Source organism: Eleutherodactylus coqui, chromosome 4 (assembly GCF_035609145.1).
Source record: "Eleutherodactylus coqui strain aEleCoq1 chromosome 4, aEleCoq1.hap1, whole genome shotgun sequence".
Classification (NCBI taxonomy): Eukaryota; Metazoa; Chordata; class Amphibia; order Anura; family Eleutherodactylidae; genus Eleutherodactylus; species Eleutherodactylus coqui.
In genome coordinates this window covers 235,925,566-235,952,348 of record NC_089840.1, presented here as the reverse complement: position 1 = coordinate 235,952,348, position 26,783 = coordinate 235,925,566, and the positions used below count along the sequence as shown (strand labels likewise).

Genomic DNA, 26,783 nt, shown 5'->3' with positions numbered 1-26,783 from the left:
TCTGGAGAAAAAAAAAGTAATCTCTATTTTTTTTTTTCTGGAAAATTCCTTTAAGACTAAAGAAGTAATTGGTCTTTGCCACATTTGGAGCATGTTTCTATAGATAATTACCTTGAGACAATTGGCTCATGTTGACCACATCTATTGACAATTGATTGGGTTTGGAGATTTACACCGCCATATTAATTTATGTTCCTAACCTATGATGAATTTTGATTCACATATTACATTGGGTGTGTTTAAATATCTGTAGGCATGTTGTGGGCTAAACCAATGTCCATGAGAACATAGTCCATTGACTAGGATCAAGTACCTCTTATGAATTCATCAGGTCTTATGACTAACCTCACTGACCCTAGCGAGCTACTGTGGTTCCTAGCAAATATTCGTTACTTTAGTCTCTCTCATGAAGTGAATGCAACCGATAGCTGCAGCATTGAATCATCACTTCACCATTTGTGGTTGTTTATTGGAGGGATTGGATAACCAATGCCTCGCCTCCAGTCAACAGAAACGGTCACGTGATTGGTACCAGTAACATTTGTGGCCGATCTCCCAACCACAAACGGCAGAGTGATACACTCAGTGCCCCCGCTATTGGCTGTAGTCTTTTCGTGAGACAGGCTATACATGCTAGGCCAGCTTTCAGAATGGGTTTATTCAATGTTTGCCAACAGGTGATCCGTTTGCACAAAATACTGACTTTTATAAGAATCTGACCGCATTGTCGATGATCTGCTTTCTCCTAAATATTGGTTTAGAACATTAACATGAAATATACAGTCATACTGTTCATATACAACTGGTTGGCTGCTTTTCCATAAATAATTACTGGGCCAACAAAATGACAATTTCCATTGTGTTTGTAGAACTATGTAATGCACACTGTGCATTGCTCTTTGATTGGCCAGTGCTGATCACATGAGCATCTCTGCCCAATCAGACAGCTGGTATAGTGCATTGGTAGTCCAACACTTTGTGCATTAGGTCGTCTGAAGATTGCATTGGCTAACTTGGACAGATTAACTGCCAACAATTAACAACTGCAAGTAATATATCCCTCTCCTCAGGTCCCAGAATCAAATTGTGTCCTGAAACCAGGGGGGCGGGTCACTTTAAGTGAGAGATGAACTTAAATACAATTTAACTGTCTCAACAAGTAGCAGAGTCCCATATAACGTGCTGTCGATGTAATTTAGGACCACAAATTGCTAAATATTTTTTCATATTGTTGTCCAAGTTGTTCAAAGGTATTGGTACCTAGAAATTGTATTATATTGCACTATTTCACATTTTGAGATTTAATAGGTTTTCTGAAATGCTTACCGCCTTAGTCCTTGTATTATGCGAATGTTGAAGCAATTACTTGAGTTCATTTATTTCCCTATGTGCTAACAAATCTGCCCGACCCTATAGTATTCTGCAAGTTGAATGAATAGTTATGCCCTAAAATGATAACTGGCAACAACACCCTTGCACGCTTCATTTATTAATGTCTCCTATGGTTGTACAGTCACAGGGCACTGTTGTTCAGGCAGTCGTATCTGTTCCAGACCATTTTCGATTTTTTTCGGGTCTTGAGATGTTGGAAATATCCAATTATTGGCATTATATGTCTCCAGATTTTGAGGTGTATCTACATTCATTGTGGTAAGCAAATCCTAAAAACATACTGGGTATAGTTACATCATCGCTGTAGATTTTTGCAACTTGTATCAAACAAGTAACGATTTCCATTGGACAAACCTCTCACCTACATCGGGGGCAGCCATTTGTGGCCAGAATCACTAGCATAAACTCACAAGATAACAGTTGGCCAAGTTTAGTCTCCAATGATCCCAACCATGACGTTGCCTGTTCGGCATTGGCTAACCGTTCATAGAGGACCAGTCCCTACTGATATATTTGATGACTGGTAAACTGGTGGACCCAGTTCCATGATTGATGCTGTCTGCTAAATGGTTGTTTCTTTCTTCAGTAGCACTTTCTGCTGCACTTTAATGTTATGGTATTGGCTGTTAATACAAGAAAAAAGTTATGCAAATCCCAGTGCTTAGACCCTGCATGAATCTACATTTTTGAAGAAAAAAAATCAAAAAAGCTGAAAAAAAAACATAAATTATAAAATTATATTTTTAAAATTTACCAAATTGAAAAGAAAAGAAAAAAAAAACAATACAAGATTTTTAGATAATGGATATAAGCAAGTCCCATTGATTTTTATGACTGACATATACTTATTTTTGCCTCTCTAAAAATAAGAAAACCCTAAAATGCTTACTGCGTACAAGAATGAGAATTCGCTAATCCTTGTAGATCTGCTGTGTATTCTACTCCTAGATGCCATTGAAACGTGTAATACCAGAGAAGCAATGCTGCTATGTAAGAGGTAAAGCATATATATGTGCCTAGATAGCTATTTTTCTATACCTTTTTAATGCTTGTAATTGAATGGACCGCCCTTCCCTCTAAGCGATGTTTCCATTAGCCTGTGCCTGATAGGATTGTTCAATATTTTCACTGATCTTTTTAGCGTATATATTCCAACATTTTTGACTTAATTATAATATAAATCTCCATAAAAGGCTTTCAAACAGCATTTCAATAGTTTGCAGTTCTTATCTTCTACTGGTCCTGAGTTAGGCTGGATTCTGTATTTTGTATAGTTTTTCATGACCTTTTCTTCAGCATTTGAGCAGCGTATTTTTGGTTACAAAATGCTGCATTCCGGTGTTATTTTAACCCTTTCCAATCCAATTTGTATCCTGGTTTTCCTAGGGGGCTTACTCTTTTTCTGTCGTTATACAACGGCGCTATCTGCTGGCTAAAGCCAGTACTGCATGAGGTGACACGTTGGATAGGCTCCGACCGCAGAGATTGGCAATAAACAGTAAGACAACCCTGACAGACGTCTTCCAACATCAGAGCTGTACAGCCTTATATCCTAATGTCTTTAGACGTCAGATAGTGGATTGGAAAGGGTTAAAAAGGTTGTCCGACCAAAAATTAACTTTTTTAAAATAGGCCAAATGGGTTAAAATAATAATACTGTACTTACCTGACCTCAGTCCCGGCAATCCAGCAGTGCGTCCTTGAGATTCTTCCAGTCTCATTAAAAATGGAAGTCACTGCCTATTCTTCTGGCATCAAGCACTCACATCGTGGGCACCATGTTGCTAGGAGTTCAGAACGGTGACGATGCAGCCTCGGTTGATGGTGAAAATCGGGTGACCACTGCCTGCCAATCAGAGACTGGCAGAATTTCAAGGCTGTAGCGCTGGATCTGGATCACCGGGCCTGAGGACAGGTAAGTACCATTTGATTTATTATTTTAACCCATTTGGCTCTAATTTCAAAAAGTTAATTTATGGCCAGAAAGCCCCTTTAAAGTCTGTAGTGAAACATAGAAAACCCTTTTTTTATGGGTTATAGTGTGTGTTTGTTTTTTCCTAAAATGCGTATAGTGTTGGGGTTTTGGTTTTTTTTCCCCTCATGCTTCTCCATTAGACTTTTCTGTTGGGCTTCCAGAAGAAGTTGCATGTACAAAAAGTTTAAAAAAAAAAAAAAAAACTACCAGAAATGCTTGTAAAATATGTTGTGGAGAACTCGTAAAATCCATGGCATATATCACAAGTGTTTAAAATGGTATGAAAAATTGTGCTAGGGAGTATTATATACTCCAGAGCTGCATTCACAATTTTGTTTACGGTCAGTTGAACCATGGTATGCAAATAACAGACATTTAAAACTGAGCATACAATTAGAAGTTGCCTGCATCCAGATGTACCTGGAGGCCGCCCAACTCTCCCCACATGATAGGAGTTCGGGAGGGGCGTTAGGCATTATGCACTTCAAAATGGCTGTCCTTTGTTCACATTGGAGGTAAGGCACTGCCATAAGTATCTGACTGTAGTCCAAATGTAATTCTGGAGTAGAATGGTTCATCTTTTGCTATGTAATTCGGGATCAGTACAAGATAAGTCATATGAAGTATCGCCAAGGTATTCAAGATTTGATATAGGTTGTAACTAGTATCTTGTAGCTAATCTCACGACTGTGTTCCTTTTAGTTCTCTCTGTTTATCCAACTGCATATATTGCCTGCATATATTGATTGTGCCAGCAGGAATATCTCTTGTATCTTAGGTGACGATGTAGAAGGATTGAAGCTGGTAGCTTGTAGTAATAGGTTTCAATGATAATAGTATCAAGGTAATATAAAGTGCTCTCTATGGAGTAGCCAAAGGCCCATTTACACACAAAGATGATCGATCAAAAAATGACTTTTGAGCCATCATTTTGCATAAACTACTAATTGGTACTAATGCTAATTGGTAGCTTATTAATGCCTGTGAGCCACTGGAAGCTATATTCCGAGAACAGCAGGTGATCTGTTCTCTGAAAACATTCCCTTTGTTCTGCCGCGGGGCTGACAGCTGAGACATTATTATCAGCACTCCCTGCATAGAACTCAGCGTGAAGTCCCTGCTATCAGCTCTTCTGCCGAACGATGGACTTTATGACGAACATGAAATCATCGTTCAGCAGAAAAGTGAAAGATGGGCACATTTACAGGCAACGATTATTGCTCAAAATATGGCTTTTGTCGTATGCCATCATATCTTTTCTTGGGATAACTCTTTAAGACTTATATGATCATTAAAGGAGTCCATTCTCTCTTCTGTTCTCGGATCAGTTGCTTTTTTTGTATTAAAAAAAGCCCATAAAGTGAGATTGTACCCTTTTTGAAGGTTGTTTGTATTAATTTTACATACTTTACTAATGATAACTTTGCTATGGCTTAACTATGAAATGAAACATCAGTGTTATTGCCCTTTATGGGGGACTGGATAGACAGCGCTGTACCCCCTTTTATTTGCTATGCATCCTGACTACTTTGCCCCTTATAGAAAATTTAAAAAAAAACATGTTCCTATAAGACCTGATGCAAATAAGAGAGATAGAGCAATACCTCTGCAGCACCACCTATTGGAAGGCAGCATTCCTGCAAGTCAATGTATAAAGAGTCTAACAAGCTTTGTAACAATGAATGGGAATTAAAAGCCAAGCCAGAATCTATACACAGGCAGTTGTTTCGGAGTATGTGCATAAATTCTGGCTTAGCTTTCACTTCCCAGTTATTGTTACAAGGCTTGTACAAAGAGTCTAACATTGACTTGCAAGAATGCTGCCTTCCAATAGGTGGCACTGCAGAGGTATTGTTCCATGTCCTTTATTTGCATATTACCCAGAGGAGCATGAATGTCTCCTCACTCACCTTCTAGGTGTTCTCCATAGGAGGAAAAAATAGAGTTCTTGACCTACAAAACCTTATTCATGTGCAGAGAGACGCTTCTTCCTTAAAAGTCCTACTATAGGAAAAGCAGCTGGCCAGCAGTTTAACAACTAGGATCTCCTGTCTTTTATTAAGTGCCTCTTTGTTTGATCCTAGCTGCCCCCCTGCTTGTCTGCTTTGCTCACCTGCTTAGATAACAGCAATAGGAACAATGTCCTGTAAACAAATAAAGTAGGGTGAAGATCTTCTTCCAGGTCCTCTTTTGTGGATGGTAGTGATATAGGGATTTTTAAGTGTTCTTTATATCCCATCTTGATTTTACCAGGACCCTAATATGAAAGGTTTATTATGTTTTTCTGTTTATATATAATAGTGCTGATCCTTTCCTTTACTGATCATCTACTGCATCGCTGGTTGTATAGGACCAGTTTTGGAACAGAAGTTATCTCACTAACTTGTATGCCAGCTTGACCCACTTCATACAAGAATTGCCAAATATTTCTGACCATTCCCAATAGTCTAAGACCAAGACAGAAAGGTTTATTATTGTCTTGTGTTGACAAAATAAAGCTGGGCCTAATGGGTTTATTTAGTGAAATCCTATAGAATCTCATGTAGTGTACTGTTTTTTTTCAACAGTCTATCCATAATATTTAGTGTGATCAGTGGGGGTCTTACCGCTGAGACCTCAACCAATCCCTAGAAGAAATCCTCTCTCAAGAAGCATCCCCACAGTGACAAAGAGTAGGGGACACAGAACCCATTATCGGAACTGCCAGATTGGATGGAGCGCTGTCCATGCATGCATAGCCACAGCTCAATTTACTTCAACGGAGCTAACAAAAATAGCAGAGCACAAGGCCTTCTGTTATCTCTGTCATCCTCATTGAAATGAATGGAACAACATTGGGCATGCCTTGCCATAGCTTTCAACTATCCTCCACATCGCGGAGGGTACAGTAAGCCAGCAGTGAGGAGGACAGAGAAAATGGGGGATACGGATCGGTAATAAAAGTCTATCTTGGTACAACCCCTTTAAAGGAGTTGTATGCAAATACAGACACCTGGCTGTTTTCTTTTAGAAAAGCAGCACTCTTGTCTAAAGGGCTCTTACTTGCCTTGATAATTGAGCAAGGTTAATTGCCCACCAATCATCGAGCTGTGTGAAAAAGTTCATAATCAGCCAAAGAATGAACAAACGCTCATATGTTGGCTAATCATCCCATTTAGGTGAGCATGAAAATGCTCATTGGTCAGCTGCACGTATCCCTGAGATGTGCAGCCAACCAATGACGGCTCTATGGGCATAAACGATCCTATTACAATCGGTCATCCCCATAGAGCAAATAATCTGCATGCATTGTACATGGTGACAACAAGCGCTAACCAACATGCTCATCAGCATGAAAAAAGGCCGCGAGAGTTGTGTCTGGTGGTGTTGCCCATTAGCAAATGGCTGAGATACAGTTCCTGCCATACTTCATGGATAAAAGTGATGCTATTTCTGGAAGAGAGCCGCCATGTTTCCCATCTCTTATAAAGCCTTTAAGGGTTTAACAAGATGGTTTTATTATAGCTTCCCATTAATATTTCCGTGGATAAAATCTATTTCAGGTAGAATGGCAAGGCTGGAAATCCTCTAGATTAGGTCATTGTGTTTGTGCTTAATCTGAAAGAAATTATGTTTTCTTGCACCAAAAACGAAAGATGTTTTATGAAAACAAAATATTCTCAAATTTTGGGGGCTGCTATCCTCGGCTGGGATCTGGTAACGCTTTGGTGAATAATTCCTACTCCTGTTGATAGTCATAAACTTGTGACTTACGTGCCAGTTAATTTAGTTCTCACTGTACTCGAATGAACCAAACTGTTTACTTTTAACTTAGAGAATATTTTTTTTACTTCTGATCTTTTTTGAAATTGTCAAAAAAATATATATATTTTTTTCATCTAGAACTTACAAAAAAATCCCCTCTTCAATTATTGACTGTTTAATTAAGAAATGTCATCGGTTATCTTTGCAATAGACCTTCATGTTTTTTTGGGGTTTTTTTTTAAGGGCCCCTCCCACTTCAATATTCTGGTAAGAGTGTTTGCCTAAACGTTCTTTTGCCCCATCACTGGGCCATATAAAAGTGTAAATGATCAGGAGGAAAAAGCGCAAACGCTCCTTCATTGGCCGATCATCTCATTTATGCAAGTATGAATATGCTCGCTGGTTGGCTGTGGATCTTCCCTTGTAAACAGGGACTAATGACAGCTCTATGGGGACAAATAATCATATGAACGATTGCTTGCCCCTTAATGGTCTGAATCAGTCTATGTAAAGGCCTGGTAGACGAGCGCCAATCTCTTCGATCTGCGCTCATCTATCAGAGTGAATTGGTCCTAGTTAAAGGACCTTTACTTTGGGTAGTTTAGCGCTGACAGGTCTTATTATGGCTACACTTTCATTGTAACTATTTTTCTGTTCGCACAGTAGGCTTATAATCCTATGAATACCTACAACTCTCACCGGATAGCCATAGGTTGTTCTGAACCATGGGGCATTATGTTTTTAATGGTCCAACTCCCAGTGCATGCACTCCAGGACGCGATTGTGCACTGAAAGTACTAATAAAGATACATTAATAGAATTACAGATCTGTCAGCAGCTACTTGTTGACTGTTTCCAATAGTAAATATTTGTTGTTCTATAACTGATACAGTAAAGGCAAACTGAAAGCTATGCGCACACAGCCAAAATGACAACGGTGATGTATTCTAAATGATTCTGGTTTTTATATTTTATGGTTATAGAGCCAGTGTTCGTCAAAGGTTGACTATCTATTAGAAACTGTAAAGGCAGCTAAAATCCAATGAATTCCAGTATATTTAATTGCTACTTCTATCTTTTTAAGGTGGAGATTCATGTCTGTTCCTGATAAAAATGACTTCTACTATAATAGACATTTAATCCTTTGTTTGTTTCTGTCTTTTAATTAGTGCTAAGGGTTCAGTAGCTGAACTGAGGCTTCATATATTCCAGTAATAAACTTATATGGGTTAGATACAAGTTCAGTTGTAACTTTTTCCTGGTTACTTATACTTGGAGAAAGTCCAGTATGTCAAGAATCACAAAAAAAGCTGAACAAGAGTAAAAACCATACATGGGATTAAAAATGTCACACGCGTTTCGAGCGATAGCTCTTATTGAACATGCCATGAATAGGCTCAAAACATGTCGACCACTTTTAGATTGGTGTATGGCTTTCACTTGTGTTTTGCATAATAAAGCTTTTTCATGTGGTTCTTGATGTGCTGAACTTTCTTCAAGTATACGCAACCGGTTTCCGGGCACCAAGATTACATTGCAGTGTTCATGCAGGTGAGTTGAAGCCCTTCTGCTTTTTTTCTTCCCTGGTTACTTAGGATTTACTTATTTAAAGGAGCATATCAGAAAAACGGATCTGTGTTATGCCTAATGCAGGTTCTGAAGGAGTGGGGTATGACTCAACTTAAGGAACAACAAAGACAGAAGTCATGCACTGACCCTCCAGGCATAACGAATTGTATAAGTTTTTGTGATCCACTAAATAGTGCAAAAAGGTTTTAGGCCCATCCACCAACAGTTGAGTTCATAGAGCTGTGTAGGAGAATTTATATCCTTTTATATCTGCCTTTTATGTATGGCTTGTGTCTGGATGTAGTTTTGTATATACAGTAGAGAGACCCTAAGCTCAAAAGCTTGGATGACAGACATGACCAGGAGGTAGCATGAGGCAAGGAAGTCTCAGCAGAATGGATCATTGTTATGTCTGAAGACATTTTCAATGAGTCTATTACTTACTATGTAAGTAATTCCATAAAGCTTTTAGTTTCTAACTTGTTACCATGAAGGAACCCATGACAAAATGTCCTCCTGCTGGAGAACATCTGCCTTGACATCCTTTGGTGAGCCGCAGGTATAAGATCACTGCTCTTAAATTACCCCATCCCTACAGTAAAGTAACTGCTAATGCTGTCTTCCAGGGAACCCTTAACCAATCTTGAAGTAAACTAAGGCTTCCACAGAACCTTAGTTGGAAGATGCTGCCATAAACACTGCTAAAAAGTGCAATTTCGAGATGGAGGTCTACTTTAAGACGTTCATTTCAGATATGTGATTTGCCTTTGGTAGCTGCTTTATTTGTGTATTATTGGCTGGCATAATATACTGGTTTCTTAAGTTTGCTGAATTTGGTACTTTTTTTCTTCTTGTCTCATTGGCTCAAGAATTACACAAGCAGGAAACCTCAAAATAACACCTTATTTAATATGGTACTGTTCTGCCAATGAGATGTGACAGGTCTACCGATGCCCTGTAGAGCCACGTTCTTATGGGTTTTATTTTTATTTTTTTTTCTCATGTTATTTGCACAATCCTTTCTAGACAAAATGTCTTAGTGACCACTGTGAAGACCATCTACGCCTGTTCCTCTCCATTTCGGGAGGGACTCAACCATTGCTAGTTAGTGACAACTTGGGCATTGCCAAAGTATTTTAGTAATTGTATAAAAGCAGCATTCCTGTAAATAATTGTAGTTTAGGGAATTTTTACGCTCTTTGTGTCTAAAACAAAATGGGATGGACAAAAAGGCCCTGAGCCTCCGTGTAATGCTTTAGAGCCCCTCAGCTTTGGCATAAGCTTGAATGAGAAATCTTAATGGTATATGTGACCTTTCACCCTGAAACCCCTTGTCTGATCTCATTTTTCTGGTTGTTTGTTAATGCAACTTAACAATCAAAGTCCTTGTTTGTTGGAGAAACAGTATATATTATATGTAGCAGGAGCAAATTTATTATGCAGAGGTTTCTATTTTCTTTGTTTTTGTTTTTTTTTTGCTTCCAATTGGAATATTGTAATATTATACGTAATAATGGAGTGTCATTTTAATAAAGTTACCTTTGTATTATATTATTATATAAGTTTGCTTTCTCATGTCTACTTCTTCCTTAACCTTTTTTATGATCAGGTATTGCTGTTAAAGACTGTTGCATTGAATGAGAACTAGTTGGCAGCCATTTTGAACAATCATGTCAAGTAATGTAATTCAACCAGAGCAATAAATCTGCCTAAGTCAATAACCTATAAGATACAAGAATATTAGAGGTTTATGACTGTGTAGAATCTCAAAACTATATCAAGGGTATTTGAACTATAAAACAGTCCCATTTTCTGTGGTAAAAGTCGCAATTTGTTGACCAAAATGGTTTCAGTCCAGACTATAATGGAGGTGAAGATGGTCTGATCGTCTCCCATTGTAAATACTGCCTGCGTCTATTCCTACAGTTCTTGATAGCTTCATGATCAAAGCCTTTATCTATGTGATTTTCCATTGAACGCCTAATCCTGTAGTATCTAGCAAAAAGCTAATTTCCTCACAAAAATTCACCGGAAGGTGCTGAGGTTCTTGTAAATGACTCGAATCACTTCTGGTCAAAGAATGAAAAAATGTAAAGTTCCCTTCAAGAGATTTCTAGGATAATCCTGGGACTCGGGGATATGGAATAAAAAAAAGGTTATATTGTAAGTTTTTTATTTTTCTCCTGCCGTACTGCAATTGGGTTCCATTCAGTTGACTTTGTAAAGGAGTCGTAAAACTAAGATGACGCTATTTAAAATGAGATTTTACATGAGGGACGCCACTAATTGCCTTACCTAAATATTCATTGGGTATATTATGTGATGAGATGGGATCTATGTTACAGACGTCAAAAAGAGAAATTGATCGTCTAAGAAAAAAATGACCAATAATAGCTAAAAAATACACTTAAAGTATTTTTTCTAATTCCACATTTTTGATCTGTGATATGATTTGTTCTTAGAGATTTCCTGGTCTGATTTGATATTGGTTCTGCCCCTACAAAAATGACTGCCACATAACAGACATAGGCAGTAGAAATGAGCGAGCGTACTCGCTAAGGCAAACTACTCGAGCGAGGGAGCCGCGGGGGAGAGCGGGGAGGAACGGGGGGCAGATCTCTCTCTCACTCTTCCCCCCCCCCCCCCCCCCGCTCCCCCCTGCTCACTCCCGCAACTCACCGCTCTCCCCCGCCGTCGCCCGAATCTTTAGAGACGAGCAGGCAGGTGCTCACATAAGGCACTACTCGCTCAAGTAGTTTGCCTTAGCGAGTACGCTCGCTCATCTCTAATAGGCAGGTTTCAATATGTTCTAACAAAAATGTAATTTGGATTTGTAGTGAATTCCTAGAAGACCGGGTTTCTCATCGTTTTTGCTACTTGCTCTTTAATTCTCCACAGGGAATACAGTTTTTTTGTATTTACAAAGTTTTTCCTCTTTTAATTAAAAACTACCATGAATGTATGTGCCTTTAAGAGCTTCTTTAGCTTAATAGCAATTTAATATGCAATTCTGTGCGTCAGTAAAGACCACTGAGGTAGATGAGGGAGTTATGACATTTTTTTTTACCATCTACTATGTATTTAAAAAAAGATATTATGCAATATAAAGTTATAATCAAATAGAATACTTTATAAAACAGAGTGATATATTTTTTTTTCATTGATGTGTTATATGGATGTATCCTAGGAAACGATAAAGTATGTAAAATACACAATAATTTTTCCACTATATAAAAATGCTTTTGTTTTTTTTTTGTTTTTTTTTGGGGGGTTAAGCAAATATGTTTTGAAAAAAAAGAGAGAAAAAATTATCAGCTCGCTTCGGTTTAAACCTGCAAATTTTGGCTTCAGAATTTTTTTTCCCAAAAATGTCAGGAATGTGCTCCAATCTAAAGCTGTGATTTACCAACATTCTGTATTATTAAAGTGTTATGTGTTACAGTATCATGTAGTATAATGTACAATATTTCTCAAACAGTTACATTTATTCTCACTGTGGTATCCAAAAACTGTGTTGTATATACATTTTAATTTAAGCACAAAAAAAAAAATTTTACAAATGAAATGTATCCATTTTCATGGGCTGATCGTTCTCCAAATTACAGATTATAATTTATCAGATTGTGTTGTAGATTTGCAATCTATCTTATTTATTTTGTATCATTTGTATATGTTGTGATTTTAATTTTTAATGTATTATTTTTGGTTTTGGTATTCTTTTATTCTTTTTAGATAAACAATGATTGGTATCCTTTTTTGTGTTTCTGTTCTTTTTTACTTTTTGCTATTAATTCTCTTTTTTTTTTCTTTTACTGCAAGATTAAGCTAATATTCTACATAAAATCCATTAAAGGGGATTTCCCATTACTTGAAATTGCTCCGCAGCCACTCTGCCCTTCCTGGTTGCTGTTGAGCAGGATGTGTGACTGCTGTAGCCAATCACCGGCTATAGGAGGTCACTGCTGTGGCCATTGACTGGCCAGTCACATGTGCTGGGCGGCAGCAACCAGGAAGGGCAAAGTGATTGTGAAGCAAATTTAAGTTGTGGAAAACTCCTTTTAAAAAGTTTTTCCCATAAAGTGCATTTATCACCTATTCACAGGATGGGTGATAATATTTGTGGTCTAAGCACTGGGACCCACAGATGATTAGAATGGTAGTCCCTGTGTGAATGGAGTAATAGTGCCCATGTGTGACTTCATTCAATGTTTATGGAGTACAACACTCAACTATTTACGATTGGTCCCATAGAAGTGAATGGAGCAGAGGACGATCATGCATGTACACTGCCACTCCATTCATATGGGATTCGGGGGCTGCTGTTCTCATGATCACTGGAGGTCTCTGGTGATTGGCTTCCCAGCAGTTAATAATATTCTTTATAGGAAAGCCCCTTCTACTATAAATATTGGATATGTTACTATCAAGTGTCTTTTAAGTGGTATTCCCATCTGATGCTTTTATGGCATAATCACCGGGTAAGCCATGAAAGTCCAGCTGATGCGGGAACGCATCAGTTTTTTCAAATGCTAGAACAACCCCAGAAATGCCATAAAACATAATATCCCAATGCCCCTACTACCACGTAACTATGTTAGTCATTTATGTAGATTTTTTAGGCTCCATTGACATGTATTCACAAAAAAAAGGTTCAATAGCCACAAAAATACAGGGTGATTCAAAAGTCAGGGCCATCTAGAATATCTTCTAAACAAAAGATACAAGTAAGAAACTTTATAAAACATTTGGATGGGGGGAAAACTTAATTGTACTATTGTAGTTCCCGTCCGCCATCTTGGTGGCAGCCTAAATTTTATTTGAATGCAAGTAATGGGATACATGATTTAAGAATAAAGCATGGTGGCTCAGTGGTTAGCACAGTTGCCTTGCAGTGCTGTGGTCCTGGGTTTAAATCCAACCAAGGACAACGTCTGCTTGGAGTTTGTATGTTCTCACTGTGTATGCATGGATTTCCCCCTGGTACTCCAATTTGCCCACACTCCAAAAACCTTCAGATAAGTGACCTTAGACTGTGAGTCCCAATGGGGACATCAAGTGATGTACAGTGCTGTGGAGTAAGTATGTACTTTATGTGCAAAATAGGAGTAGAATTTCATCAGAAATTGATAGGTGGAGTCATTTTTATTTCAACCCCTGCAACCATTTTTGAGTTATGGATGATATTTTGTTGAGTGGTAATAACGTTATGTTGAATTATGTGGTATGGAGAATGCTAATCGCACGTCTCTTCAGGTACCAGGAACACTACCAGTTTCCCTGAACTTCTGAATAGGGTTCCTGATGCTTTGTGCTCTCACTGGTTTCCTTCTTCTGAAAGCCTCGGCCAGCTCATATGAACTTCTTTAACCGACCATCAGGATGATCTCAATTCTGTCCTGGATTGTTAACAGCAGCTACCGCTACATGAAAAGAACATGCATTTAGTGTTTTCCATACCCCATAATTCAACATAACTTCATTAATACTCAACATCACGTCATCTATAACTCGAAAATCGCTACATCTGTTTAAAAATGACTGTACCTATCCCTTTCTGATAAAATCCTACCCCTAAATCATTTAGCCCATGACCCCATTACCATTGAAGCTTCTCGGGCTGAAACCAAAATGGCTGCCTCCAAGATGGCCAACAGACACCACCATAGTGCCAAAAAGGGTTCATCTAGCCAATATGCATGTGTACTTGAAGTAATGTACGATTGAAAAAGATAGGTTCTGTCTGTTACTGCATTGAAGCTTCCAAGCATGCAAAATGATTCCATGCACCGAGGTCATTACATTGTAACAAAACATAAGACTTCAAGAACAAAATAATTTTGAGACCCAACTGGATGGTCAATATTCTAAATATGCTCTTTTCTGATTCTAGTGGCTCCATTTGACCTTTGAAATCTGTGACCCAAAGAGATTGAGTGACTTCTCAATCATTAACCTTCTTTATATCTCCAGTGCTAATATATTCTCTAAAAAGCGGCGCCCGCTGTTCTCATGACTATGGGAGACATCACAACCCTACTGTCACTTCCTTGTGACCTTGAACAAGTTACTTATTTCACCAAGTTATGACTTATTTAATATTTTGCTGTAGACTACCAGGGATATTAACCCTTAAAGGGTTTTCCCATAAAAAAAAGTTTATAAGGCTTATGCAGACATATTATAAAGGGTCCCTTTTGTGCCCTAAATTTTGTCATAAACTAAGCCAACTAATAAGTGGCATAAGCTTAGACTCGGCAGTTTGAAGATGCATCGGACTTATCATCCAGCATGACGAATGTGATAAATCTGGCACATTTTCAAACTAAGTTTGCACTGTAATTATTGGACATTATTAGTAAATTTGCTTGGATGCTTTTGTGCCACAAAGTAACAAATTTGTGTGTGTGTTGGTGGATGGGGGTGTGGGGGTGATTCAATTCATAAGTTGAGTAGCTTAAAGTGGCGCAAACCTTTCAGGCAACTTCTGTTCATGTAATAGACTGTGTGTGTCGCATTAATCTTGTAATATACTTCCATTAAAAATGTTATTTTACCCCTGTAAAGGGCTACATTCAAAGGCTGCTCCTCTGCACTCACTGGCTTACAGATCTCCACAATCTCCACCTCTCCTGCTGTTACAGTATGTGTGGGCATTATACTGTATTTACTAACCATTTAGCCAGATTATCTCTGACTGCCCAACTTCTACAGTTGTGCTAGCAGAGGGGTTGGCATTCAGAAAATGCCTCCCTGCTTTTGGTGTCAGAGCCAGCAGAGTGCAGCATGGAAAGTCAGAAAAGAAAGTACAGGACAGGGAACTGCTGGCAGAATGGTAGATTTGTGACACGTCCACTGCCTGATGTTGGATTGCAAACAGGGCAGCAGAAAAATGGAGCAGACCTCCTGAAAATCAGAACCTAAAAACTTGAAAGCATTCAAATAGCAGGAAATAAAAAGGTAAGGAGAACCAACAATGAACTGATCAGAAGTTATTTGATGATATGAGATAATCTGTAGCTGCTTTAATGGATGAGTGTCTTACGGCCTTACTCCTAAAGAAGATAAATTAACTCCTAAAAGACCACACATTGTCAGGAGTATTGTAATTAATTCCTAGATTATAGGAATTTTAAAATTTGCTAAATGGCCACATTAGTTAGACAATGTATCTTCCCCTTTATTGTTTAGCAGGCACAGCTCCATACACATAGTAGTGGATGTGCCTGGTACTGCAGCCTAGTCCTGTTTACTTGAATTGGGCTTAGCTACTTCTGAGTTATATTACGAGGCATAGAAACTACTAAATATATGGATTTGTGCCTGGTAAATAGTGATGGAGATGATTTATAATCTCCACGCAGTGTTCCTGTCTAATAGGTAATGTCCTGACCACTCAGGGTGTGATAAATAAGTAGTAACCCCGGTGAGGGGCATAGCTCTCCACCCAAAATCATCAAATGTATGACAGTCTGCAGTCTGCTGTAAACACCGCGCCATAGGTGTTAATCAGAGGGGAGAAAAAAGCTGCAGGTCGGAGGCATGACTAAGGCCTTGTTCAGATGAATGTGTCTGATTTCAGTCTACAATATGCTTTGGAAATGTTCCCCATAGTGTAGTAAAGTCGAATATTTGTGGGTTTGGTTCTATGAACGTGTGTGTAAGTCGTGGTTACTTTAGAGTAGCCGAGGAATAAAATATGTATACACATAGAGGAGTGTCAGATTCACCTCAGGCTGCATGTACTGATGTCCCTCTGCAGAATGTGCTACACCTCCCACTCTACCCCTTTTAAATCAAATTTAACCCCAAACTGGAGGTTGCTGCCCCTTCTTAGCCTTACAGGCATGCTCAATCCCTGCAGTCCATGGGCGTTTCCTCGTGTACTTTATAGCCTTTCAGTATATGCACATAGAGATGAGGTAGATTTTCCTTGGTATATACACATAGAGTTGAATTAGATTATCCACAGTATATATACATAGTAGTAACACAGTATGCTAGGCTGAATGAAGACAATGTCTAGTTCAGCCTGTTTTAATCTCCCCCTTGTTGGTCTAGAGGAAGGTAAAAAAAAAGAAAACTAGCCAATCAATTAGACTCCTTTGGAGGATACAAATTCCTTCCTGACTCCATAATGGCAGCCAGAGTAATTCCTGGATCAACATTTGAGGTCAACAACCCTACTGGTCACCTAATGTCCATATCCTATAATATCCTTCTGCTCTAGAATGACATATAGTCTTCTCCTAAACTCCTCTATGGATTTTTCCATCACCACGTTCTCAGGCAGAGAGTTTCACAGTCTCACTGCTCTTACAGTAAAGAACCCCCTTCTATGTTGGTGATGAAACCTGCTTTCTTCTAGACGTAGCAAATGCCCTCTTGTTACCGTCGCAGTCCTGGGTATAAACCGATCAAGTATCAGTGGTTTCCTTCTACTTGTAGTTATTTTGTTTTTAAAGGGTATATACTGTTCACATGAGGTAATTAGGGTGTTTTTAAACTTCTCCCTGCTCCCTGATGAGGTTTCTTGTTGAATGACAGCTGGAAGCTAATTATGTTGTGGTCACTATTTTCCAAGTGTTCCTCAACCAGCACCCCCGAGATTCTGTCTGGTTTGTTGGTTAATAATAAGTCCAGAGTGGCCCTCCCTCTAGTTGGCTCCCACACAAGTTGGGTGGGGTAGTTATCTTTAATTACTTATCACCTTTGTAAGCTTTTCAGGTTTCGTTTTCTCATATTATATTCCGATAATGAATGTCCTCCATAATAATTACTTTGTTGCGGTTTGACACCTTTTCTATTTGCCTTAATAATATAGAGGAGTGTTAGATTCTCCTCAGGCTGCATGTACCGATGTCCTTCTGCAGAATGTGCCACACCTCCCACTCTCCTCGCTTTTTACCCTTAAAGGTAATGCCCCTTTTTATTCCAATTTAACCCCAGACTGGGAGTTGCAGACCCTTCTTAGCCTTAAAGGCATGCTCCATCCCTGCAGTCCATGGCCGCTTCCTTATGTACTTTACAGCCTTTCAGTACATGCACATAGAGGTCAGTAAAGAATACTTGTGCCAAATGTCACATTTGTGCGGTACAGATGTATGTTATTATTTACATTACATAGGGGGGTCACTTACTTTTTCACTTAGAATTAAATACTAAAGTTGCAACCCCTTTATTTTTGCTATTTATGACCTAAAGAATAGTCGTGCCAAATTTCACATTGGTACGACACCAGGCATTAGAGAATTAGATAAGGTCTGTTACATAGGCGTTCACTTACTTTTGTACTTAGCATTGGATAATCAAGTTGTAACCTCTTTACTTTTCCTATTTAGAACCTCAAGAATGGTTGTGCCAAATTTCAATTTTGTACAACACTGGGAAGTTACATAACATAGGGGGATCACTTACTTTTACACTTAGAATTAAATAATCAAGTTGTGGCCCTATTACTTTTCCTATGTAGAACATAAAGAATGATTGTGCCAAATTTCAGGTTTGTATGAAACCGGGAAGTTTGAGAATCAGATTAGATACATTACATAGGGGTTCACTTACTTTTCACTTAGCATTGAATAATCAAGTAGTGACCCCTTTCTTTTTCTACGTGGGACTCAAATTTCACTCTTGTATGACACCAGAAAGTTACATAACATAGGGGGTCACTTACTTTTGCACTTAGGATTAAATAATCAAGTTGTGATCCCTTTAGTTTTCTTATCTAGGACTTAAAGAATGTTTGTGCCAAATTTCACACTTATGCAACACTGGGAAGTTAGAGAATTAGTGGTGAGTCAGTCAGTCAGGGCATTTGCCTATATATATATATATATATATATATATATATATATATATATATATATATATATATATATATATATATATATATATATATAATATATACACTACCGTTCAAAAGTTTGGGGTCACATTGAAATGTCCTTATTTTTGAAGGAAAAGCACTGTACTTTTCAAGGAAGATAACGTTAAACTAGTCCTAACTTTAAACAAACACATTGCTAATGTGGTAAATGACTATTCTAGCTGCAAATGCCTGGTATTTTGTGCAATATCTACAAAGGTGAATAGAGGCCCATTTCCAGCAACTATCACTCCAGTGTTCTAATGGTACAATGTGTTTGCTCATTGGCTCAGAAGGCTAATTGATGATTAGAAAACCCTTGTGCAATCATGTTCACACATCTGAAAACAGTCTAGCTCGTTACAGAAGCAACAAAACTGACCTTCCTGTGAGCAGATTGAGTTTCTGGAGCATCACATTTGTGGGGTCAATTAAACGCTCAAAATGGCCAGAAAAAGAGAACTTTCATCTGAAACTCGACAGTCTATTCTTGTTCTTAGAAATGAAGGCTATTCCATGCGAGAAATTGCTAAGAAATTGAAGATTTCCTACAACGGTGTGTACTACTCCCTTCAGAGGACAGCACAAACAGGCTCTAACCAGAGTAGAAAAAGAAGTGGGAGGCCGCGTTGCACAACTAAGCAAGAAGATAAGCACATTAGAGTCTCTAGTTTGAGAAACAGACGCCTCACAGGTACCCAACTGGCATCTTCATTAAATAGTACCCGCAAAACACCAGTGTCAACATCTACAGTGAAGAGGCGGCTGCGGGATTTTGGGCTTCAGGGCAGAGTGGCAAAGAAAAAGCCATATCTGAGACTGGCCAATAAAAGAAAAAGATTAAGATGGGCAAAAGAACACAGACATTGGACAGAGGAAGACTGGAAAAAAGTGTTGTGGACGGATGAATCCAAGTTTGAGGTGTTTGGATCACAAAGAAGAACGTTTGTGAGACGCAGAACAAATGAAAAGATGCTGGAAGAATGCCTGACGCCATTTGTTAAGCATGGTGGAGGTAATGTGATGGTCTGGGGTTGCTTTGGTGCTGGTAAGGTGGGAGATTTGTACAGGGTAAAAGGGATTCTGAATAAGGAAGGCTATCACTCCATTTTGCAACGCCATGCCATACCCAGTGGACAGCGCTTGATTGGAACCAATTTCATCCTACAACAGGACAATGACCCTAAACACACCTCCAAATTGTGCAAGAACTATTTACAGCAGAAGCAGGCAGCTGGTATTCTATCGGTAATGGAGTGGCCAGCGCAGTCACCAGATCTGAACCCCATTGAGCTGTTGTGGGAGCAGCTTGACCGTATGGTACGCCAGAAGTGCCCATCCAACCAATCCAACTTGTGGGAGATGCTTCTAGAAGCGGGGGGTGCAATTTCACAAGCTTACCTCAACAAATTAACAGCTAGAATGTCAAAGGTGTGCAATGCTGTAATTGCTGCAAAAGGAGGATTCTTTGACGAAAGCAAAGTTTGATGTAAAAACAATGTTATTTCAAATACAAATCATTATTTCTAACCTTGTCAATGTCTTGGCTCTATTTTCTATTCATTTCACAACGCATGGTGGTGAATAAGTGTGACTTTTCATGGAAAACACAAAATTGTTTGGGTGACCCCAAACTTTTGAACGGTAGTGTATATATATATATGTGTGTGCATGGATGGATTTGTCAGGAGTCTATATACTTAGATTTGTGTGTTATATGTGTCCATACACAGCACCTGTGTAGTATATATGTATGTATGTGTACTGTATGTGTACTGTGCATGTCGTATTTGTGTACAGATGTGTGGTTTATAGCTATATGTATGTACAGGTGTATATTAGGCAAAAATGACACCAGAATAATATTATATATCAGCTGTCAGATGGGAAGAGTTTCCCATTTCATCTACATTACATGGGATTGTCTGTGTGGCCTCGTACTGTCCCTTTAAATAGCAGCTGATGCTTTCATACATGGCCACGGAATGTTGGGATTATGACATTGCACCTGGTATATAAGGAGCCGCAGCGCTAACATTCTGTTGAGGGTTGTAGTTGCTAGTGGAGGTAAGTCTGCTCTCTGAGGATCTTCTTGTGTCCACCATTATTTTTTGGCATTTCTTCACCTCTTCCCATATGTCTCCCCTATGTGAGTCCAGCTGTCCGCTCTTCTCCGCTCTCACTTCTCTCCATCCTATAAGTGTATCAGCACATACTTCTCAGGGAAATACTATGATCAATTTTCTATAAATTCTTCTTTTTCCCCTCTAGTAGCATTGGTGAGCGGTTTGTGAGCTATTTCTGAGCAATTGGAGAACGATTGACATATTTTCAGGTAAGTTCATCTCTATTGTAAATGTACAATTTCTCTGACTGTGTAGTTAATAGATGTTGGGGATCGATGGGTTGGTGCTCAGGCTTTGGGTTCAGGTCTAGAGGTGCAGAAACAGGTTGGGTATAAATACAATAGAGGTAAATGTCTTAGCTTCAGGTTGGGTCTAGTAAATTAGAAGTACATATCTGTCTATTATAAATGTTTGTCTACATCTTAAGACGTCCCAGGAGTCATTGATGTTTAATTCTCATTGTCTTCCTTACTCTCTATTAGGATGATGAAAAGTTTAGAGGAGAAGGAGGAGGATTACCCAGACAAGAAGTATGTGTATCATTTTTGGTGATGAGCAAACGTTTGAGAAGTTCAGTTGGTTTGCAAAACTTTTGTAAAAGTTTGGTTCGGTCTTAATTAGTTTGAACCAAACCAGAAGTTCAGCAAAACCCCTAAAACTAATATATAACATTGTCTATGAGCCATAAAATCCTAATGAAACACTGCGAGTGTTATACAGGGCTTCTATGGCCCTTAGATAGTGTTATACACCAGGACTGGTTTTGAACAAACTGAACCAGTAGATCCCTGTTTTGGGTGGAACTTTTCTAAAAGCTTGCCTTGAGTTTATGCCAAACCAAACTTTTAGCAAAGTGTGACCCAAAACAGGGTTCTACTGGTTTGATGCGCTCAACCCTAATTATTGTAAAGAGTCTCATAGAATTTGTGTGGCCCCTGTTACTGGGCCTTTTACCTCCAACATCTAGTTTATATCACCCAATAGACCAACACTGTACTCGATGTTATATCTGATGCCAATAGTATAATGTATATTTCTATAAACTGTATATATAATATCTGTCCTGTTTATTCTTATAACAGATGGTTCTGGAAGGTGAAGAAGGCCAAGCTAGTATTCCGGTACTTACCATATAGAATAATGCTTGTATTTCTCTAGTGTTACCATACTGAGTGATATAGAGGAGGAGATGCTACAATGTATTCCTATGTGTTTCCCTGATAGAGATGAGTTCTATATAGATGGATTCTGTTTAGCGTCACATGATTATTGATTATTTTAACCAGAGTTCTGTTTGCTATCGTAGGAATTTCAAATTTTATGAAGTTTCTTGGCCACCGTGGCTGAAGACAATTCCGTAAGTCTATAGGAGAAGCAGGGTTATATTTATAAGGAGGTTGGGCACAGCTGGTGAATGTGACTTCTCTGCCACTGCCATGGTCATAGATCAGGACCCCCCCTCCCCCGCTCATAAAGAGAGGGAGATCAGTTCCAGCAGTGTGTGAGGGAATTGCTGTAGAAGTTGCCGATTATATAGTTGTAGTTTATGCTTTTTTGGTTTTGTTTTTTTTATTGGGTTTACAAATTATGTATTAATGTTTTTTTTATTTATTCTAAAGGGAGGAAGATGAGGAGGAGGAAGAGGATTTCCCTGATGAGAAGTATGTGTGTCATTTTTAGTAATGAGTGAACTTTTGAGAAATTCAGTTGGTTTGCAAAACTTTTGTAAAAAGTTTGGTTCAGTCTGAATTAGGGTGAACACCCACTTGCGTTTTTTTTAACGCTGCGATATCGCTGCTTTTTTTTAACGCGATTGTCAATGGGACTTTCTAAGATTAAAAACGCATCGCACAAAAATCACAAAGTACAAACTTGTAATGTATTTTTAACATTAGAAAGTCCCATTGACAATCACGTAAAAAAACCTGCGATATTTCAGCGTTAAAAAAAACACAAGTGGGTGTTCACCTTTAGCTTGAACCAAACTAGAAGTTCAGCAAAACCCCTAAAACCCATGTATAACATTGTCTAGGAGCTATAAAAGCCCTATAAAACACTCAGAGTGATATACAGGGGTTTTATGGCCCTTAGTGTTATACACCAGTGTTCAGGACTAATTTTGAATGAACTGAACCAGTTGAAACCTGTTTTGGCTAGAACTCTGCTAAAAGCTCAGTTCACGTTCATGCCAAACCAAACTTTTAGCAAAGTGTGACCCAAAACAGGGTTCTACTGGTTTGATTCCTCCAAAGTGATCATTGTAAAGAGTCTTATAGAATTTGTGTGGCCCCTGTTACTGGGCCTTTTACCCCCAACATCTAGTTTACATCACCCAATAGATATAACACTATCCTCTATGGGCCGGAGCTCCAGTGTTTGTACTGGATGTTATATCTTATGCCAGTAGTATAATGTATATTCCTGGTACTTTCTATAACTTGTATATATAATATTTGTCATGTTTCTTCTTATAACAGTTGGATGCAGAAGGTGGAGGAGGCGAGGCCATTATTCCGGTACTTACCATATAGAATAATGCTTGTATTTCTCTAATGTTACCCTACAGAGTCATATAGGAGGAGGCCTGTTGTGGACCCCAATGTTTAGATAAAATACAACCTTCTTGTGTTACCTATCATGATATATAGAGGAGGAGATGCTACAATGTATTCCTATGTGTTTCCCTGAGAGAGATGAGTTATATATAGATGGATTCTGTGTAGCGTCACATAATTATTGATTATTCTAACCGCAGTTCTGTTTTCTATTGTAGGAGATTCAAATACAATGAAGTCTCTTTGTGGCCAAGTGTGCAGCCAATTCCGTAAGTCTATAGAAAAAGTAGGGTTACATTATAAGAAGGTTGGGCACAGCTGGTGAATGTGACTTCTCTACCACTGCCATGGTCATAGATCAGGACCCCCCGCTCATAACGAGAGGGAGATCAGTTCTAGCAGTGTATGAGGAAATTGTTATATAAGTTGTCTATTATATAGTTGTAGTTTTGGCTTTTTGGTCTTGGTTACTTATTGGCTTTCTAGATAATGTGCCTATATTTTATCTTATTTCTTCAAAAGGGAGGAAGATGAGGAAGAGGAAGACGAGGAGGAGGAGGAGGAGGAAGGAGGGACCATCAGCAGGTTTGTGGAAGGCTTATTGTTTCCTATTATATGATGACTACCGTATATACATTTTAGAACATTGTAGATTTGAGGTGACAAGACTGTTCAATTATTGGATCTACATTTCATGATGCTTGACCTTAGTAATAACAGATTGTACAGATGAGATTTTTTTTCTGTATGTTCACACTTGACCAATTATCAATGATGATAACTGGAGCCGCGTTCTCCATTATAGGCCTATGAAACATCATGTAAAGGAGGCCTGGCCAAGCGTAGAATCACTATATAGTTGTAGTTTAGGTTTTTGTTCTTGTTTTCTTATTGGCTTTCAGAATTCTGTACCTATGTTTTACCTTGTTTATTCTAAAGGGAGGAAGATGTGGAGGATGAAGAAGAGATCGAGACCTTAGATCTCGTAGAAGAGACCATCTGCAGGTTGGTAGAAAGCTTATTATTTCCTATTATGTGGTGACTATATGCATTTTATAACATTGTAGATTAGGGTTGTCCAGACGGTTTCACTATTGGATCTGCATTTTATGGTCCTTCAGTCTGGTAGGAACAGATTCTATAGATGAGATTTTTTTTTGTAAGTTTCCAATTGAGCAATTATCAATGATTATAACTGGACCTGCGTTCTCCATTATAGGCCTATACAACACAGTGTAAAGGAGGCTTGGACAAGCATGGAATCCCTCCAGGAAGATTCTAGAAGGTACAGAGCTGGATTTATAATGCAGGATATTGTTGAACAAACCGAATCAGTGAAACCTTTTTTTGAGTCAAACCTTGCTAAAAGTTTGGTCTGCAACAAACCCAAACTGATTTTTTTGCAAAGTTCTACCCAAAACAGTTCTACTCCACACTGGTAGTGTTGTATCATTTATGGTAGTAGCTGAAGAACATTACACAGAACAATATCCATATGTAAAATCTTATGGACTGATAATGTCATCTGTTCTCCTCTCATCCATTGTATCTGATTATGTCTTGTTTTCAGAACCCAAAAATGGTGGATTCCGAAATGCCTACGGAGAAACATGTAAGTAAAATGGGTGCTAAAGAGGACATGTTGTCCGGTAACCAAACAACCCCTTTAACTTACAGATATTATACAGCACAATTTACACCACTGCCTAAAACTATTATATAACTTGATATTTACAGTGTTTCCATTGATATTTCTCTCCACAGCAGGAGCAGCGAGAGCCGCCGTACCAGCAGCCGTCTTCCATCTCGGTAAATTCTAATTTCAATAATGCTTACTTTGCATTTCTTTCATTGAGATTCCTTGAAGCAGGGAGGACACATTTTGTTTCTCTGCTGCATTTCCCTATGTACAAAGCGCATGTTATAACCTTCACATGATTACTAGGTATTAGATTAATACTACCATAGAACTGTACATGGTGGAATGCAAGGAAGACAGAGGTTGTGTCTCTCCTATCCCTCCTACATGCATCACAACCATCGGGGTCTATTTACTTAGATTGATGCTTCACACGCCGGTCTAAGCAAACACTGTGCTCATCTATGAGCGACAAATGTGGTAAGAGGTGCGAGCTTCCAGATGCAAACATATGCCAGCTATAGGGTTGAGTAGGTTTGGGCTATAATCTATGCCTGTTTTTGCCAAAGATTATAGCAAATGTGACGAGCTGGACACGGCCATCCCCTTAAAGCCGAGGCTTTCCCAATTTTGAAAAAGTGCCAAGGCCCAATTAAATGCCTCAAAAGTTTCAGTTTTGGCACATGTACCAAAATTGCTACTTTTGGATAACAAAATCTTGTCATCCAAGGCTTTATGAATAGGCCGCATTGAGCTCCTTTATGTCTCCAGCCTCCACTGTCATCTCTGATGAAGCTCCCCACTAATGCTCTTTTCTTTAGTATAAACCCTATTCACTATTCTCTGCTGTCGCCACAACGTTTGTCTGTTCTTGTTGGTCTCACACTTCTTTTTTTCTAAATTTAGGCTGTTTAGATCCATCTTGTGCTGCTGCACCGTGAAGACCCTGGAATAACAAGTGAGTATGAGACTCCCCAGACTGGGACATCATACCGTCCAGGACTTGTATTTGCTCCACACTACATGGTTGGCATTGAGGGATAACAGTAACAAGTGGTCAATGTCTCTGCAGCGCTGCCACAGGCAAAAATAAGTATTACACAGTCCTGATTGACAGCAATGAATATCCTATCTAATGCTGTACAATCGGCTTCTACATCCTTCAGCACAAGCTGCTTCTGCTTCACCTCATAGATGAGGCATACTCCCCATACACTATTAATGCTGGGGTGTCCCAATAGGATATTCAAGAATGGGTTCTCTGTATGAGAGTTAAAAAAACTGGTAACAGACCTCTTCAGTAAACCCACAGATCGTAATAGTACATTGCATTACAACAGCAATCACGCAAGGAGCATGGTTAATTCGCTCCCTTGGAGCCAGCTCCTACGGTTTCGTTGGATTGATGATGACTCTCTAAGATTAGTTGAAATGGGGAATAGATTTATTGGTAGGGGATATCCCCCTGATTTAATCAAGAAAACTATTGAGGAGGTGAGAAGGAAGGAAAGGAGTGAACTCGTGGTCCCCAAGAGAAAGAAAGACCATTTTTCCATCCAGAATTCCATTTACCAGCACATATGGCACCTCGAGCGGACATATTTCCAATATCCTCAACAAGCATTGGTCCATACTCTCCACCATTTACAGTCAGATCTTGGAATTTCAAAACAGGCCACTTATGTCCTATAGGAGATACAACCTGAGGGACAGATTAGTGACCCATGTGTCTTCAAATTTTTCTCAGACTGACACTCAGAGAGTTTTGGCTGCCCTTAAGAGTGGAAATTTCCCTTGCTATAGTTGTGCCTGTTGCAGCAAATTGGTCAGGGGGGATTCCTTTTGTCATCCGCATTCGGGTAAACGTTATAAGATTGAGGGTAAATACACTTGCCGGTCCTCCTTCGTGGTCTACCTC

At 38.9% G+C, this 26,783-nt stretch overlaps 1 protein-coding gene across 1 annotated transcript; it reads left to right on the top strand.

Moving 5' to 3' along the window:
* The first annotated feature begins 1,844 nt into the window (after nt 1–1,844).
* Nucleotides 1,845–24,668, top strand: LOC136626641 (uncharacterized). Its single transcript, XM_066601660.1, has 10 exons — nt 1,845–1,915; nt 21,154–21,201; nt 21,754–21,792; nt 21,978–22,028; nt 22,291–22,332; nt 23,149–23,187; nt 23,445–23,495; nt 23,749–23,811; nt 24,166–24,231; nt 24,446–24,668. The coding sequence occupies exons 1-10, from the start codon at nt 1,845–1,847 to the stop codon at nt 24,666–24,668; spliced, it is 693 nt and encodes a 230-aa protein (XP_066457757.1).
* Nucleotides 24,669–26,783: the final 2,115 nt, after the last annotated feature.